This window comes from Hippoglossus stenolepis, chromosome 1 (genome assembly GCF_022539355.2).
Source record: "Hippoglossus stenolepis isolate QCI-W04-F060 chromosome 1, HSTE1.2, whole genome shotgun sequence".
NCBI classification, from domain to species: Eukaryota; Metazoa; Chordata; class Actinopteri; order Pleuronectiformes; family Pleuronectidae; genus Hippoglossus; species Hippoglossus stenolepis.
Genome location: NC_061483.1, coordinates 10,750,195 through 10,769,244, shown reverse-complemented (window position 1 = coordinate 10,769,244; position 19,050 = coordinate 10,750,195). Strand labels below are relative to the sequence as shown.

The 19,050-nt window shown below is 39.3% G+C and overlaps 1 protein-coding gene across 1 annotated transcript in view; it reads right to left on the bottom strand.

Moving 5' to 3' along the window:
- Positions 1–19,050, bottom strand: part of gpc5a (glypican 5a) — a 116,666-nt gene that overhangs the window by 40,304 nt on the left and 57,312 nt on the right. Inside the window, exons 7-8 of the mRNA XM_035164984.2 lie at positions 17,182–17,302; positions 2,417–2,579 (exon numbers count right to left, since the gene is read on the bottom strand). Of these exons, the coding sequence (XP_035020875.1) occupies positions 2,417–2,579; positions 17,182–17,302 (284 nt within the window). The remainder of the gene's footprint in view (positions 1–2,416; positions 2,580–17,181; positions 17,303–19,050) is intronic.

Sequence of the window (19,050 nt, the reverse complement as noted above, 5' to 3'; positions counted from 1 at the left end):
CTGCACCCTCCCTGGTACAGAGTCAGTGTAATGTCTGTTTGAGCCGATGTGCAACAGATAAACCAGCTGAAACTAGACAGACTAGAATGTTTATGTGATGCAACGACATCTTGATAAATTAATTAGCGTGTTGTGTTTTTTTAGTTTTCAACTACCGCCTCGATTTTGCACATTGACCACAAGCACTCTGGCCACATACCAAGAATTTTGACTTGGTCTTCTCTTGTTATAGAATAACAATGTGTCAGTGTGAAAGGATTTGCTTGTTGTGATGAACCAACGGAGCATTATCAGCTGAAGCTGCAGCTCCTCTCAGCTTTACAGAGCTTCATAATGAGTCTCAGCTCATCGTTCAGCTGACAGGTAACAACTTCACTGTTTTGATTCACTCTCGATTCGTGACTTTCAGCTGCAGCAGGAAGTTGTTTGTGAAGAAATAGCGTCTGCACTGTTCTGTTGCTCCCCATGTAGTCGGAAAAAGACAAAACAAAAGAAAGGGAGAAAAAACCTGTTGGAAGGAATTATTACCCAACACAGGTTTCAACAAAAGCAACAGGATTACTGTTGAGTTGCTGCAGAACAGGACTATTTCAGATATTATTGCCAACTTCAACTTTTTACCATTTCAAATTAATTAAAATCATTTTACATTGTAGGGCTGTCCACAGCCCATTGATTCACTTACTCTGAAGACCCATTCTAATGTCGGGTTGGATCTGACCTATTTAAAGGTGTCAATATGTGATTGGATCACCCAAGACACATGTTAATGTCAGGGCCTGAGCGTTTATTGATAACTAACATTCTCTTGTGATCGGTCAAATGAGGACACAACATTTATTAACACTTACTATGTGTCTCGTGTGTTAGATGTGGGTTGATTGTTCATCTGTGGACTTGATTCACTCCTACAGGCTGAAAAGGCTTAAGAGGTGTTTTGGATTAAACCTCCTGTACAATACTTTATGTTTAAATTGTGCCAGCAGCATTGAGATGGAAAGATTTACATTTTTTCTGATGTTCAATTAAGATTCCTATCAAACAGCAGCACTTTCCATCAGTGGGATTTGAGGATGTATCTTAATTTCTGTTTATAAAATATGATTGATTAGTAGTTATAGCGAGTATATGCTGCAATTTCAAGCTGCTTCGTATTGTGAAAGACTTTTTCAGCACTAACACAGGCTGTTTTTAGAGCTGCTGCATCTGCAAAGTTAACTAATTGCATTGAGGATGCACCAAAAAAAACAACCTTAAAAGCAAAAACCTGCAGAATCGTACAGGGTCAGGACAGAGGTGTGGTTCAGGTGGGTGACACCTCAGTGTGTGAGGGTCAGGCGTCGGGGGACAGGTGCTCGACAGAGGTCACGACAGACAGCGGGACATAAATATGGGAGACAGGCTGATCTGGCCTACGACAAAGGAGAGGGCGGCTCTACTGTAATGGGTGATAAATGTCAGCGTCTCCCTACAGCCTCAGATGAGTGATTGTTAAGCAGCTTCCCGAGCCCGAGCCGCTGAAGCCTCGAGACAGACTGACAAGCAGTAGAGGAAACATTTACACGGATAGAATGGCTTGTTTGGATGACACCCCCCCCCCTTCCCCACTGTCGCCATAGGCAAAACGAGAGAGGTGATTAATCAGGTTGTTAGCATGTTTGATGGAGAATAGACGAGGGAGGAGAGAGGAGGAATGCACGCCCTGAGACGGGAGGAGGGTGGGAAAGGTAACAAAGGGAAGAGGGAAGCTCTGCCGCTGTAATTCATCGAGGGTTACTGATCCTCTGGGGAGCAATAATTTCAATAATTTATAAAGTAACAGGCCTTGATTGCAATAATGTCCCCATAGCAACTATTATCTTTAATGACTATTATTATGACCGTCATAAAATGGAGACTGGAGCAAGCCTTATTAAAATAAAGTATTATGCAACTACACCTTTGAAGGCCGTCGATGGTGTATAACTATACTTTTTATTTTTAAATTCAGTCATTTCTGTAAAGACAGGTGGGTGAAATGCAGAATTTAACACAGGCGCTGAAAATTAAAAGGAAGATTTTTCACGTTTTACTTCTTATTATCATTTAATTCTTTTGAACGGATGTGCTTAGAGAATATTGATGACCTTCCTTGAATTCTCAAATGAGTTGTATGCTTTTGAAAAATGTATTTAGTGTACTTTATTTACTGTTTATCCTAGTTTATTGCATTTATTTCATATCGACAGAATAGATGCTTTGCTCCACTTTCCAGCTTCAGGTTTACACAAGCACAACTACAACCAATACAATTAATACAAATAAAAGTTAAATTATACCCTCCATTGTCCATTCCCATAGTGCAGAATATGGGTTGTTTGGTTAATCACTTGGGTGAAGGGTCATTGGTTAATTGTTCAAAAACAATGAGACTTACTTTTGGAGACTCTTGAGACTTTCCTCTTAACGTCACCACCACCCGAACCTCCACAACCGTCCTCATCATCACAGTCGCCGCTGTAACGTCCCTCCACGTCTCCACTGCCTGTTTCAATCTGGTCCAGTGAGCCCAGTTTAGGAATGGACTTTCCCTGCAACAGCTGGTTAGTGAAAAAGAGAAAAAATTCACTTGTTATTGTTTTATAAATGCAAATTGGTTAAAAGTAGTTATATTTTAGGTTAGTGGTCCACACTTAAAAGTTTTACTGCTGCTAGGAATCATTCACTTTCATATTCACAGCAGGAGACAGTGAACAAAGTCCTCTAATGGGCTCTAAAGGACAATAGTAAAACAGGAAGGCAATAGAAAACGAATTGTACTGCAAATGGAATTCTGTTGTTGTGGATTTCTTTCCGCCATCCTGACTTTTTAATGCAACTTTTAAATAAAAAAAACATTTAAAATAGTCTGGCTGGCTGATTAATGTTTCTTAAAACTGAGCATCGGAGCATCTACAATTATCCTTATTGCCACCACCTACAAGCACCACTTTAATGAATCAACAGCACGAGTAACATGACGTTCACCCCACTCAGCTGCGGTGACCTGCAGGTCGACTAAAGTTTCTGCTGTACCGCTGTGGAGGAGAATCTCAATCAAAGGATTTGTGAACTCGACACCAGGGGAAATGCATACGCTAATTGGCTCATTTAAATTCACGGTACGTCACTGGAAACAAGAGAGAATGCTTTGTGTTGATCATAAAGGTAGTGTCTATGCTAATTAGTTGCTGTTGTGGTTCATTGCAGGGGAGCTGCAGTGTCAGGGCTGCGACTATGGCTGAGCTGGGACATATCTGTGCTGGTAATTAGCCTGTCTGGAGCCTGCGCTCCTCAGTGGTGACAGGTCGGTAGACGGAGAACGTCGAGGATTTGGGTAATCTCAGCGCTCCCTCCATGTGTGTAATTGCCATGATTTTCTTTCCAATTACATCAGAAATCAGACCAAAACTTGAACACATTATGTGGAATAATGAGTTTCTGGGGTGCATGCGATTAGCCTGGTCTAGGAGCTTGACTGAATTGATTCACTGAAGTCCAGGAGGTGAAGGACTGGTCAGGGAAAGTCCTCCAACTTAAACCTGTTGCTCCCCTTGGATATGACCCACAAGAGTGAACTAGTACACGACGTTTCAGACCTTCTGTCATCCAGTTATAGAGCGATCTAGGAGTGCAACAGGGCAGGCAAAGCAGGCAATTACCCGGGGCCCCTGAGAACGGCTGATTGCATCAGTCTACAGCAATAATAATTTTTGTGAGAACCTCCTTAAATTCTAAGATTGGATATGTACAGGAGACCGTAACAACAACCATGTTAGGAAACCCCCTAACAAGACCCCAAGCCACTAACTTTCTGCCAGAAGCTTCATAATTTTAGAGGTTTGGTTGAAGACTACAACGTCTAAATGTGTGTACGATGTGTCTGGGATGGTGGTGGGCGTTTGTATTTATGTACTTTATGTTATGCACATGAATATTTATGATTTTGATAATAAAAGCGCCATTTGGAAGGATGTTGTTTGGTTGTGTTTTTTTTTCCAAAAGTCCCTTGAAATGCTCCGGGGGCCGTCATTGCTTAAAACAACAACAGCAGCATATTTTGACAATTGGGAAACAAACAGCAGTCTCCTATGAGAAAGTGTTTTGTCCATCCATCAATCCGACACCTTCTTTGTTGCTCTCATCTTATTTCCTTCTTTATCTTGATCAGAATTACTAAAGCTGGTCGATACATAAGTATTCACTCAGGTTTCACTTTTTAACTTTGCAATATTCATTCCTGTCTGACATTTAACTGCTTATGTGCAATCATTTCACTGTACATATGTTCACACTGTACATATTTGTTTATATTCCATTTATTGTTTTTATATTTTTCTATATCTCCTTGCATTCATAACTACTGCATACTACTGATGTCTATTTTTGACTGCCCTCTTGCTGCTGTAACATTGTAACATTTCTCCACTGTGCGACTAATAAAGGATTATCTTATCGTTAGTTGTAATAACCTGCTTACAGAGGCCTCAGTATGTGGAGTTCAGAAACTGACAACGCTGAACTCGTTTTCAAAGGAAATAATATCGTCCAGTAATTAATCTCCATGTGGGAAACAGTGTGCAGCCTGAGCTTTAAGATCCACTTATATGAGAGAGTGAAAGCTTCAGATGTATATACATAAGACACATGTACAGTATGTGTGAAAGAGGAAGAAGTGCAGCTTCTAATCACACATGCAGAGATGAATCACATGACCTTAGTTCAGGCCACAATTCCCGACTTTGTTCTCTAGAAACTTTAATATACGAGGAGAATCATGGGAGAGTTGACCTGACCTCAGATTCTGTGATTTCAAACTGTGATAGATCGACCGAATGCATATTTCATAATCCCACTTCAACCCTACAAATTGGACATATACAATTTGTCATCCACACACATTGAAGGAACTGGAACCAACTAGATATTGTAGACTGTCAACAAAACCTAAAGTTAATTAATAAATACATTAATAATTAAAATTAATAATAAATTAATGCTACTTACAAGCCAAAGCATGATAATGCTCATTTATCTGTGGTGTATACCTCTGTTGGTTTTTTTTGAAAATTGTTCAAAAACTTGAAAAATTACTGAATAGTATAGTATTGTTTTTTTTCAAATTAAAGTTAGTATAACTTAACTTGAAGTTGAACAAACTTAATTAACATGCCAACAATTGAAGTAATATTTTGAGTTGGGTTCAGCTTTGGTGTACGTTTATTATTTATTTAAGTTTCAATTTTTCTGCATTTTTGCCTTTATTGACAGGATGGTTCAAGCATGAAATCAGGTCAGAACTGCACCTATAGCTGCAGCTGCTGCAGGAGGAGTCAAGCCTCTGTACGCGTGGTGCCCCTGCTACATACAAATAAGATCAGCAGCCTTATCCCTCAACATTTTTGATCAAAATGATCCATAAATGGACTAAATTGAAAGCAGCTTATAAACTGGGTTAACAGAAATAAGGGGATGAAAGAGAAATGTAAATATCTCACAAGTTCAGCTGTGAATGGCTGAGTACAAACCCCCACAATTTATAATTCATACAAATTTCCTTTATAAATTTTATAGAAGACCCAAGCATGTGTTTGGGGTTTGTGCGGTTTCCGACTGATGACGCAATTTGCATCAAACAGTGGTGAATAATTCATCGGGTGTTGCTAGCTAATGGTTTTTCACCGCAAACTCATTTGCTGCGAAGCCGAGGAAACATTTGTCATGTTTGACCAGGTCTGTCAGCCGACTGCTCAGCTCTTTTACTCTTCAGGGCCGGGGGAGGAACGACTGCTGCTCTTTCTGACACACAATGAAGTGAGCCCGAATGGCCTAACTGTGTTATTAGCCTCACTTCCTCGGATGACATGGGGGTTTTGTGTAACGCCGGCTGTGAGACAGGTGCTCTGATTCATTCAGTGCAGCTCCAGATGAGAAGCAGCTCCGAGCGGGCACCCCTGGGCACGCCTGTGGCTGTTACTGCAGCGTGTGGAGAGTTAGCACAGCCCAAATAATACCAATTACTCTCCCCACTAACACAACTGTCCGTGTGCTCATAAACAGCACTGCTCGACTGCGCACTTTGTAGGAAATTTTCGGAACCCAGACTGTTTACTGTTCTTTATTAGTAGTTCTATTCTAACACCCCCCCGGCCGTGTTAATTTACCGCAGCTGCTGCTTATAACGCAAATTCAAACACCTTCCATATCTGTCAGTTTTAACAAAAACAACAGGAGCTAATTGTTGTGATTAAATCCATGTTTCAATCAGTCACTTATCTGCTGAAATTGTGACGCTTCTTTAATGTCTTGATTTCCATATTCAGTGGTGGTCGTCCCTCTGGCACTAACGCACCTTTGATTTGCCTCTGCCGATATTTCTTTCATGAAACCGGCTGATTGGAAGACTTATTATAATTCAAGGGCTTTCACAACCAACGCATAAGGTTGACATTGAGCAGAAAGAAACAACTATTAACAATAGTGAGACTGTTAAGCACTGCACTGATTCACGACCCGACTGATCTCAACAAAGTGCCTCCGGTGAGTCTTCCTTTGAGGAGGGGTTAAGGTGGCATCAATTTAACAGCAGGGGAAGGTCGAAAGAGTTTGTTTTGTGCATCTGTGAACTCCCGGCGCCGACTCTCCATCTCCATCACAGAGGACGAGGACGGCGAGGTAGGAAATTATTGTTGTGATTGTGTGTTTTTCGTCTGAAACCATGTGTTACACTATGTCCACAGGCTTGTGAGACCAAAAGCTTGCAGCGATTTTAAAATGTTTTTCAAGGGAAAGTTAGTTATAAAAGATCCCAGAGCGGATCCACCTCTCGACTTAGTAATAAGAGAAGTAGTAAAGTAAATGCACCACAAAGGTAACTATGGCAACAACGACCCCAGTCAGTTAACATTTTATCAGCCGTACTCCGGAGTCACTGTTTGATCAACGGCAGGAGACACAATCAGGAGGAAAGTGTTGAGAGTCTGCTGTTTGCCTTTAGCAATAATTAAGATAAAACAGCACTGGCCACAGGAGGTGAGAGTGTAATGGAAATTAGGAAAATGGTTGAACAACGCAAACAACAGATATGTTTCTTTTGAACATCGTGCGCTCGTTTAATACATGTTCTTTCGTAATTTCCCCCATTAGATTATGGGTTTATTAAGACGCATGGCACTGAGGATGACAATATTGATCAATTGGTTGGTCCAGAAAGATAAAATATCTGGAAATGATTAATTTCCAATTAAATTTATCTCAATTTCAAAATAAATAGAGAACAGAGCCTTCAGCCTCAGCTGTGCTTTGTCTCCAGCGCTCATTAGTGAACGTTAACAAGCTGAACTAAGATGATAAATCTCCTGCTTTGATTTATTGTTTGTGAAATCACCCATTGTCTCCCTGTGAGTATTATATCTTTTTGATTGGGACACATTTGTTGTCGTGTGGATGGTTGTTTGTCCCTGTGTGTCGGAGCTGTGATGGACTGGCGGCCTGTACCCCGCCTCTCGCCCAATGTCTGCTACGATTAGCTCCACCCCCTCCTGCGTACCTCGAGGGAGAAGCGATATATAGATCCCTGCCTTTGATAACCTGCGACCCCCCACCCTCAATATTATCTTTGCCACTTGACTCATGTATAAGTTTCTAAACTCACCGCTGCACACATGGCAAACTCTTTCATAACACCAGCTGCTTCCTGAGAAAATCACAACACGGGCCTTCATTCGTGAAGCGTCTCAAAAGATTGGGCACGGGGGACCGAGGCTGTATCACACGGTATGGCTTGGCACTTGTGGATGCATAGGACTGGAAACTGCGGCAAATCACTATAAAGGCGGCATCAAAAATTTACTGGCAGAGACCGACTGTGCCTCTATGATATCTTCATTAACCGCTGTACAAGGAAAGCCCAAAGCATCGGCAAGGACACCAGTCATCCAGCCCACACACTATTCTCACTGCTGCCATCTGGAAAATGCTACTGGAGCATTAAATCACGCACCACCCGTTTCAGAGACAGCTTCTTCCCACAGGTAGTCAGAATAATGAATTGCACACACACACACACACACACACACACACACACACACACACACACACACACACACACACACACACACACACACACACACACACAGAGAGAGAGAGAGAGAAAAAGAAGTACGTGCACTCATACACATTAAATATATACATGCAATCTATATAGTTCTATGTATAGTGCAGTGTATAAAGTGTCACTTAATTGGCACATGTTTTCCAAGGAGACGATCGCAGGTATTACAAGTCTGACTAAAAGAAATGCATTTGTTTGACCTCATCGTTTCAATATTTCTAAAACAATGTCATACATCGGAGAAAATCTCATTGTACCATCGTCCAATGCCTGAATTTTCCACTCAGCCGTCAACTCCAATTTGTGACCTCAATCCATTCATGTGTGTATTTGAGGTGCGGCTCCAGTAATGGAACAAGGTGATGGCCGTGTTACGACTGCATGAATCCTGCCTACACCACCATTTAGTCTATATTACCCAGCACGCACTGCAAGGAATTCAAAGTGATCGCCAGTGACAGGTAATAACATACAGTAAATTTATCGTTGATTAAAATTGCACATTATGTATAGAGCACATTTCCTAAAGAGGTGCAGGTTGTCATGTGGCAAAATTAATCACACCTTCCGAGCGGTGAATCGAGCTGCGTGGATTTTTAAGCTCATTAGTATTCTCTTTGAACGTGTCCTACTATCTGTAAATAGAAGGAGGGGGAGAAGATCTTACAATGATCATATTTGCCAGTCGGAGGAGAGAAGTGTCAGGATGTGAGCATGGTCCCACGACACACACTGTCATATTCCATCGCCCTCACTGCAGCCGCAGCACTGACAGGGTGTTTATCCTACCCATAGTGCAGCAGCAGCAGAGAGGCAGCAGGTCAGTGACTGAGAGGCTGGAGTGGAAATTAGAATATCATGTATTTCCTTTTTTTTTTTATAATAATATTATTGTGCAAAATAATCCTCTGTCCTGCGGCTCGAACATTGGTGAATTTCAAGGATATTGCAGGTGATCTTTCGAATTGCCGACAAATCACGTGAACCAAAACTGACAATCACATAATTTACTAAAGCCTGATAAAGGTCTCTCGAACTCCGCAACAGACCTGCTTTGTTTTCCAAAACTATTAAAAATGTGTCATTGAGCAACAATCAAACATATCTTCGTCATGCTGTTGGTGTTACGAATGGGTGTGGTGGGAAAAAAGAAAAACAACAGTGAAGATTTAAATGCACAAAAAAAAGGTATCAGTATTTTTACTTAACATGACACCAATGTGATCATGTTGATGGAAATTGTGTAAATTATAATTCTCCTGAAACAGTTGTTTTGGCAAGAATGAATTGATGTTGTACGTTAATTGTTGTTGATTTTTAAAAGTAGATATTATTCTGATGTAATTTTCTCATATTTCTCTCTGCCAAGAAGGTGACGTCTCCATCTATCGTTTGTTTGTCTGTTCGCAGGATTATGCAAAGACTACTGGACGGATCACCACTCGTCAGGGAGGAAGTGATTACATTTTGGTGTAGATCCGGACCAGATGCCTGTGTTTAATGTGAAGCAGTTTGCTGAAAATGTCTGTGTACATCAACCTTGGCAAAGGTGTATGTACTCTCCAAGTGCCTTTCTTGTTTTGATATAAATTGAATTGGCATTACATTTCCCCTGAAACAATTTTCCTAGGGCACAAAAAAAAACAACATCTAAATGTTATATGCAAAGGTTGTTTGAATTTTAAAAGTAGATATATATTTAAATGTGGTTTTCTTACATTATTTAATACGGTGAAGCTTGAATGTAGCAATTTATGACCAATGACACAAACAGGATTATCCTGCTGTTGCTTAAAGTGGATTTTATTCATAGACATGCACATGAAATCATTTAAGACAAGGTTGTTAACTCCAGAATAGCAGTAGGTGGAATTATCTAATTTAATGCACCTAATTCATGGGGATAAAGATGAGGAAATTGATTATAACATCATAGGTTTTGATGTTAAGACTAACTTGCACAGTCCTGATGGATCTGACTTCACAGATTCCTCATTGGATGCCAAGACGAATAAACTCAATTTATAAGAAGCTGTGGTGAGTGAAATAACTTGAGAAAACAGGATGATGGTTATAACCAGGGTTGCCTTTGCTCCTGAACTGGATTTCTATTACAGTCAAATGTTATGATGTGCTATGCACATTTAGGAGCACAACAAAATGTGAATACATTACCAGTGTTAATCCTTTGGTCTAAGAGGAGAGAGAGCATGAATAATTCACAAGCAAAACTGCTGGTCAACCAGCACATCAATGACTGGTAAATAATTCAGGCCACAGACTGGATGAGGAGCTGCTTGCCCCTGATTTTGATTGAGAGACACAGGGACAGGACCTACTTATAGATTCTTGATGGGTTTTACCACATCAAGAGGAGAGGACAGGCAAGGAGGAAGGGAGCCAACAAATAATTCATAGGAAAGGGCCGCTGATGAGCAAGATGATGAAATCTAGAGTTTGTACGCTCCGATCGCATGATGAATTTGTCAATAGCTGCATTGCTGTTTTGTGTTTTCCCCGCAGTCTCTGCTGTTGAATAGTAATGACACATTTACATTTGGTCCTGAGGAAACTGGGAGTGTTTTTTTCCCCCCAGTAGTTAGTCAAGGTCGAATAAATGGAAATGGTAAAGAACGTTTCTGATATGTAGATGAAAAACATGAAAATCAACTTTCGCATTGATACATTTTTCTTATCCTATAAAAATTTCCAATGGCGTCTTTAAAGGTGGTAGCGTTTCACTTTCAGCCATATTACAGTGCACAGCCATTCAAACAGGCAACCTGCCATTCATGCACAGGCGCACATGTGCTTTACGGTAAGTTCCATCATATTAATAAGGTGCACCAATACTATGGTGATTTATGGACGTAATATACTGCGTAGGGGACACCCAGATGTGCACACAGTCACTCATGTGTACAATAGAAAGTGTGTGCACTGGTATATGTAATTGATGTTTTTGCTGGTTGTAAACCGAGCTGCCATTAACCCCCCACACCTACACTAACACACACACACACACACTACACACACTTGAATCCACTTCATCCATCAAACATAAATAAATATATTTAAATTTCGAAGACCAACCACTTAACAATGCCTACATTTTAAATTACAGTGTACTCAACTTGACCCACATTTCCACTTCAAGCCCCTGTTTACATCTACACACAGTCACAGCATCAGTGAATTACATGGGACTTCCTGTTGTTCTCTGCACAGTAAAAGACTTCGAAACATGCTGTTCCTCATAAAACATGTTTTCAACACCTTAAAACCCGCAGATGAATAAAAGAATAAAATATAATACAGGTCAGGTCAAATAAACACTTCAGCAGCTAATGAGATGCCAAACAGAACCATTTGTGAATCAAGTCCCATCTGGTTGCTAATCAAAACTAGACTCAAGGACTGTGAGCACACACGGTGTTAAATGAATCTCACCAGATGTATAATATAGAAAGTCCCTGGTAAGATTTCACCTTCCTCAATGAGGACTTCTCGTGTGAAAAGCAATTTCTCTGATGTAACAATATTATTTACATTAGACTTTAGATTTTTTTTTACATTTTAGATACCATGTTGATTAATTAGCTTTCTTAAACATTTTCTGCTTCAGAAAGTCTGGACTCAACAGTGTGAAATCAAATCAAATCTAATCATGTGGCATCAGAGCAATTGAATAAATTAGTTCCCGACTGGAAAAATGCACATAAACACCACCTTGAGTTGGAACAACATTTTGAAACAATTTGTCGAAAATGTTGGGACACAAGTTGCTGACATCATAACTTACCAACAAATAAACATAATTTTACAAGCAACTTTAAATATTAGCTTCTCATGTGAACTTGTTGAGTGTTACACTTTTGTCACTTTGCAAACTGGATGTCCATCTCTCACACGCAGCTCACACCAGACTTTTTAGCCGCTATTTTTATGATTAACATGCAAATTTTGAATTATTTATATGCCTGTCGCAGCTCAGCCTTTTTCTTTGCTCTTTGATATTATGCAAATACTGGAAAGAGGTGTCATGGTGTTGTTTAAACGAGTCCAAACACATAAATACAACATTTTGTTTACAGCATCTATGTTTTTTCCACATTCTGACTTCAAAGCACCTGAACACACCAAAGTCGGAACATCGACTTCAGAACTCGGAGAAATGGGACCTTCCGCACAGCGTGTTCACGTCTTTTTCAGTCCGTCTTCATCAGTCTAATGAACAGATACCAGCTCTATCTGATCATGTATCAATCCACAGAACCACTGAGAGACACAACCCATTGAGCTCTGCATTAAAACAGTGACAGTTAGTGTTGGGGAGGATGTGTTGGTTAAATTACCAGTGAGGGAATGAAATGTGATCCAGGAGGTCCAGCTTGAGTAACAGATGAATGATTAAAGGGTTATCAGACGCCAAAACACAGCGGAGCAGTTTGGATACTCAGAGACAGGATTTGACATCTCTGGAAAGTTAACGCTATTTTATTTTTCAATAGAACAATGGACCAACAGAAATACAGCATTCCTGTGACAAAGCATCTGTCAGTAATGTGTGCTCGCATGTTGCAATACAACTTGAGCTCAATTTGGTCTGAACTTGGCCGTAGTCTACTTGAAAAATCGAGTAATCTCCACATCCACCAATCAAAATTACACCAATCCATTTTCTTCCACTTATCCATGCAGGTCTGAATCGCGGAGGCCGCCACCTAAGCAGCGTGATTTCCCCAGCCATGCTTTCCAGCTCCTCCTGAGGGCGTTCCCAAGCCAGATGGGATATGTAGTCCCTCTAGCAAAATCTGGGTCTACCTCTGGGTCTCCTCACAGCTGTACAACAGTAAAACCCCAATGGAAGGCGCCCTCAGGAGGCATCCTGATAAGATTCCCGAACCAACTCAACTCTCCCCATTCGACGTGAGGGAGCAGCGGTTCTACTCCCAGCTCCCTACAGTGATCAGCGACCTGGCAGGTCTAACTTTATTAGGCCAAATTTGATAATACTTTCAAATAATTGTGTCCAATTCACTGCAGTGACTGCGATTAAACAGACCCTGAATGTAATCTAAATGATTTTTGTAAATCAGTGTGTTATGAAAAAAAACACTTCTCTCTTAATAATCACTTTGACCCAGTGATTGGGTGTAATTTGGATTAAGTGTACTTGAGATGAAAATTCATTTCAGTTTTTTTGCATCTTTATTTCCCAAAATACCCAAACAAAGTCCTGAAATAGCTCAGACCAAGGAACAGCTTACCGAACAAGAGATCTGGACGGTTACCATCATGACTATAAACAAAACAGACAAGTTGCACCATTTACTCCACTACACAGGCACAGCATCTTTATTTTTATTCCGCCCTGAGGCAGCGCTGGCACACAACAGGAGGATTTGGCAAACAACACTTGTTCAGAAGGGCAAATGTTGACTTTCAGCACAAGTAGACTTTAACTACAAAATCAAACTTTCTTTTTCACAACAAGACTAGGTCACAACCTAGTATATGGACGTAAGATCAATGTGTCCATAGAGAGGTGCCTTGCACTCTCTGCGGTGGAATGGATTTCAAGGCGTTTTTAAAAAATAAGGTCGCTAAAGGTCGTAAACAAAGATGCTAAGTTGGTTTCAAGGTTAAACAACATATGTGACAGCTCATTAGATAACAGCTAATGTTAGCATTCAACCACTATTTAGCCACAAGGACTTTTTATATATATAAATGCACATCTGGGAGAAAGGAAGTGGTTGAAAGCGAACGTTAAATGTTGTCTGATGGTAGCTTAGGAGCTATCAAATAGGCTGTTCATCTTTAAAACCTCCACATTTTAACTTTCTTTTCGGTTTCTGATCCGTTAAGAAGCAGTGAAATGAAAACAGTTTGTCAGATTCTCTGTGTTTATATAAACCTGGATCACAGCAGTAACATGAATCTCTTCACAACAGTATTCAAGCTTCCCACCCTGAGCACCATGCCAGAGGACAATGGTCGCCGTGTAAATATGGTGTATTCAAAATGTTCGAGCGAATTTGTTTTGAAAGAGCCAAATGACGACACTCCACCAGTCGGCCAACCAACCTGTGATAGTTCATCACTGAGGAACTGCTGTCAGCTGACAAATGTTGTGACTTCATCAATCAATCAATCAATCAGGCAGCAGAGACACTTGTGTTTATACGACTGGCCCCTTTATCAGGGTTCCCATTTAAAAAACAGCTTTTTGGACTGGAGTGAAGGGAACGATCACACTTCAACCAAATCACTTCAGGACGAGACTTTAAATTGGCTGCATTCAGACCCAACAAGCAAAGTCAATGGAAAAGAGAGGCAGCAAAACCTTGAATCTGGTCTGCAAATGTGATTTGTTTACCTGAGTCTGCGAATGTCTTGAAGGATTTTTCACAAAGAGCTTCCTCGACCAAGACATTCAAACATTCTGCTTTTACAATGTGAGATCAATATATATTGATAAGTGTTTTTTTTGTTTGTTTAGTTTCCTTATTTGTGCTTTACGCATTTTACAATGTCACATGTGACTCTAGTTAATGTTGCATTGACATAAGTCATCATTTAAGATTTAATTAAATGTCTTTTAGAATTTGTTGGTCATGATATTCACTCATATTTTCACACTATCATGTGCAGTTTAATAAGATTATTTGTTTTTGAGGGACAAAACTGCATTTATCATTTACAAACACTTAAACTGACTTAAATGCATTGGATTTTACTTCTGTTTAGTTTACATATATGCACAGAGATTTTATCTGGTTACTATCAATAGAATATTTTGTGCAGGACTAATTAGCACCATCTTTTTTTGGTGTCACTGACCTTATATAAATATAATGTATTTCTAACTTTGGTAAATATACTTTTGACGAGCATCAGACGTGGGTGAAACCAGGAGCATCATTTGTTGTTATAATCTCAGTTATTTTATACAGATACTTTGACAATTTATGATGGTTATGTTGTTATTATACTCATGTTATTCAATATATGCTAAATGTATGTCTGAGCCTAAATGGTGGAAGGAATCAACTATAAAAAATTATTGTGACAGCCACTTTGAATGAGCCAAAGCGCTATATATCTTTACACAGAACAATCTGACAATATCTATAATATAAAAATAGCCTTTAGTTAAACGTGTGATCATAACAGAAAAAAAAACAATTTAATAGGATGAAAAAGCACATGTGTAGTTGAAACTGTGTCCTTCATTTCATGCTGCCTTCACTGAGGAAATTGTATTTACATTACAGTGAATTCACAGTCGGCTGATTTTTAGGGAAAATTGACAGCCAGGAAGTCAGTGTTGGAATTTGTTTTTTTTTTATTCATACCAAAATATTGCTTTTTATTCATGTTTCAATAAACTACACTGCAGAACAAAAGCTGCAGAACACCCACTATTTATTTCAATTTTTACTATAATTTAAACAGTTCGAGTCCAGTGAATACATTTAAAGGGCACAGAGGTAAGCTGTAAACTGCCCTAGGTAAAAAGGTTATGACACAAAAAACTGAATGTCTTTTTTCGCTGGGTTAAGATATTTAAACTTATAATTTTACCTTGAAAGTTGCCCAAAGTGTTTTATCTTTAGTTGATGACTTACAAAGCTTATATCCCCACAGGGACTGACTGTGTTACTGCCTCTGACACATTATTAGGATAATACTAATATGAAGGAGTAAAAACATTCTGATACCAATATGTGGGCCAATACAAGGCAATGATTCCCAAGATGTCGTTATAACTGAGGTTTGATATTTTAGTTTTTACATAAACTTTATTATTAACTGGAATGACAATCAGTCAGAGTATTGTTCCCTGATGAAACCAGATTTAAATTCCCCAGACCAGTTTATTTAATTATAACTATCAGTCCCATAAACGTGTCTGATTTTCTTCATCAACATCCATTAATTATTCTCTGAGAGTCATGGGGTCATGTCCCACCCCTCCACAAAATATAAGGGAAATGGGTTGAGTAGATTTTGCATAATCCTGCTAACAAAACAAATAAACACAGACAAAGACATAAGCTCCTTGTCAGAGGCAACTGTACGTAAAAAGATGGGAGTTTTTTTTGGAAAGATCGACCAACCTTTACTCAGAACCACAAGGGCGTCCAAAGAAACAAATTCAAGATATAACATCGCACACAGAGAGACACATGTACCCACTGAATGTCAACAAGGCAGATCAGGAGCTCTGGAATAGTTATGATATAGATTTATGTGTTCTGACACCCCACAGATGGTGTGAATTAGTCAGGGGGGGTGCCAGCACAAGTTCAAGAGAGATGACCTGGCCTTCGGTCCGCCACTCGGGAAACCAAAGCAACAGATTCACAAATCTGCTGCTGCTGCTGCGGCAGTGAAACAAGCCAGAGACGGCTCCAGCAGCTGTTACTGAAACTACAGAGGAGAAAGTGCTCCCGTAAACTGCCCTAATCTCATCATCCTTGAAAGATAAACAGCACTGAGAGGAGCCACAGTCGCACAAATGTGCATCAAAATGGACTGAGTGATAGAAAAGCTACATTGATTCCGACAAAGAGCAGAGGAGGAATTTTGTAAATACGAAGACGCACAATCGAGACCAAATGGGTTTCTAAACGCGTCATGATTGATTTTGTTTTTCAACCCCTGGATATGATTTTGCATTTGAGAGTAGTTTTCTATTAGCTGGAATTTACCGGTGATATGAAAGTTGATATGAAAGAATTATTTCATCAAGGATTTTTTTTTTTGGAAATGTAAAAGTGTAAAGGGCTTCAGGTTTTCGTGAAAGATTTCATCTCTTCACAAGATACCAGGTTCTGTGTATTTTACGGAATGAGCCAAAGAGCTGACAGGAGGCTTTATGTTCCACAAACAAACAGAAAAATAGAAAATTATCAGATTACCAAAAGGTGATATTTGCCATAGAGTGATATCATGAAATGAGGGATGGAAATATAAAATTGAAAGAAAAGAGGAAATATAATAAACACACAGTAAATATGTACAGAGAAGACGTGACTCACCTGATTGATGTGTTTGAGTTTGTCAATGATTTGATTTATCACAGGGTCGGCGTCCTTCACCTTGACTTCTGGGTTTCCACTCTGAGCTTTTATCCCATTGCCGACCACACGGAGGGTGTAGCTGTGAACAGAGTAGAGAAGACATAGAGTCTGTGAGTATCTTTATACACCTGTCATCAGAAACACCACAGGAAAAACAAGAGAAATACCAGTGGTGCAAGGTAACTCAGTACTTTCACTCAAGTACTGCGCTTAAGCACAAATTCTTGTCCATCATTTACTTCTTTATTTTATTTCATTCCCTTTTCCTGTGGGCAATATTGTACTTTGTACTCCACTATATTTATTTAAGAGGTGTAGTTACTAGTTAATTTTCACATTAAGATTTCATCCATCCATGCATTGTCTATACCACATTATCTATATCCTCCAAGATAGGGTCTATCTGACATTGGGCGAGGAGGAGGGGGGAGAGACAGGTCACCAGCGTATAACAGGGTCCACAAACACAGACAAACAACCATTCACACTTGCAATCACACCTACGGTCAATTTAAAGTCTTTAGAAGAACATGCAAACTCCACACAGAAAGAACCCAACCAAACATTTACACATTACACATAAAACATCATAAGCTTTTAAATGCATACATATAAAACAGTTGCAGACTCTAGTTGGAGCTACAGGCCATGTTTTATTTGTCTCTTAGTTGTTAGCAGTTCTACCTAAGAGAGACATTTCCCCTCCAAACATAGTTTATTTAAATGCATGAGGCCCACAAAGGTAAAACTCTGCAATATTTCACACATAAATACACAATTACATAAAAGTAGAAGAAATGAATACAGACTTCTTTGGCTTGAATTGGCTTTTCCTTATTTCTTGCTCCATGAATCATCTCACAAGAGCTCAGATTTATCTTAAGAGCCTTTATAGGGCAACTATACATAATGTAGTTAAAACTAACTCCACCTGGAGCAGCAATAAAATGCTGCTTACACATAATTGAGTCAGTACGCACAATATCATAATATCATAGATAAGATCCTTTATTCTTTATCTAACCGAGGAAAAGTCCCATTCATATACTTTATCTCTTCTTCCAGGGAGTCCGGGTCAAGATGGGCAGCGATTTCAATTTACAAAAAATTCCATATATAAGTACAAGCAGAGATGGTTAACACAAAATAATATGCTAAAACACAGCAAACAGAATTAAGCACAGAACAGATGCAGAAACATACCTGGAATCAATGGCATAAAATAATTATGGAAAATAAAAGCACTTGTTAAAAGCAATGGACATTGTTTTATAAAACCTGATAATCTAATGACACCTTTCTACATTGTAGTAGAGCCCATATGGATTTGAGGGAGCTGATTCCAACAACAATGTTAGAAAGTAAAAATAAATTGATATTGTTATATCGGCCAATACATACACCCCCAGTTATTCAACCTGTATGACAAAAAATGTATTTGAGGCTTCAAATTTCATATAAAATGTATTAGAAATAACTATAAATGAAAGAAAACACAAATACAACTACATACTTTTAACATTTGTATGTAAAATAAATAAGAAAATCTTTTCGTCAATATTGAATACAAATTTTCATATACAGGAGGTCACCGATATGTCTACTTAAGGGTAATATCTGTGGATAACATAGGCCAACCGATCTATCAGTAAGACTCTACATTGTAATAGTACTTTACTGAAGTGGAGTACTTCTTCCATTACAGAGGAATTCACCCGTGATGTGTCAGACAATCAAACTCACCCCTGTCCCTGTGAACAAAATCAAACCTGTTATCTCTTCTTCTCTCCAGCAGCAGCAGCAGTAAAATATGATCAATAAAGTGAA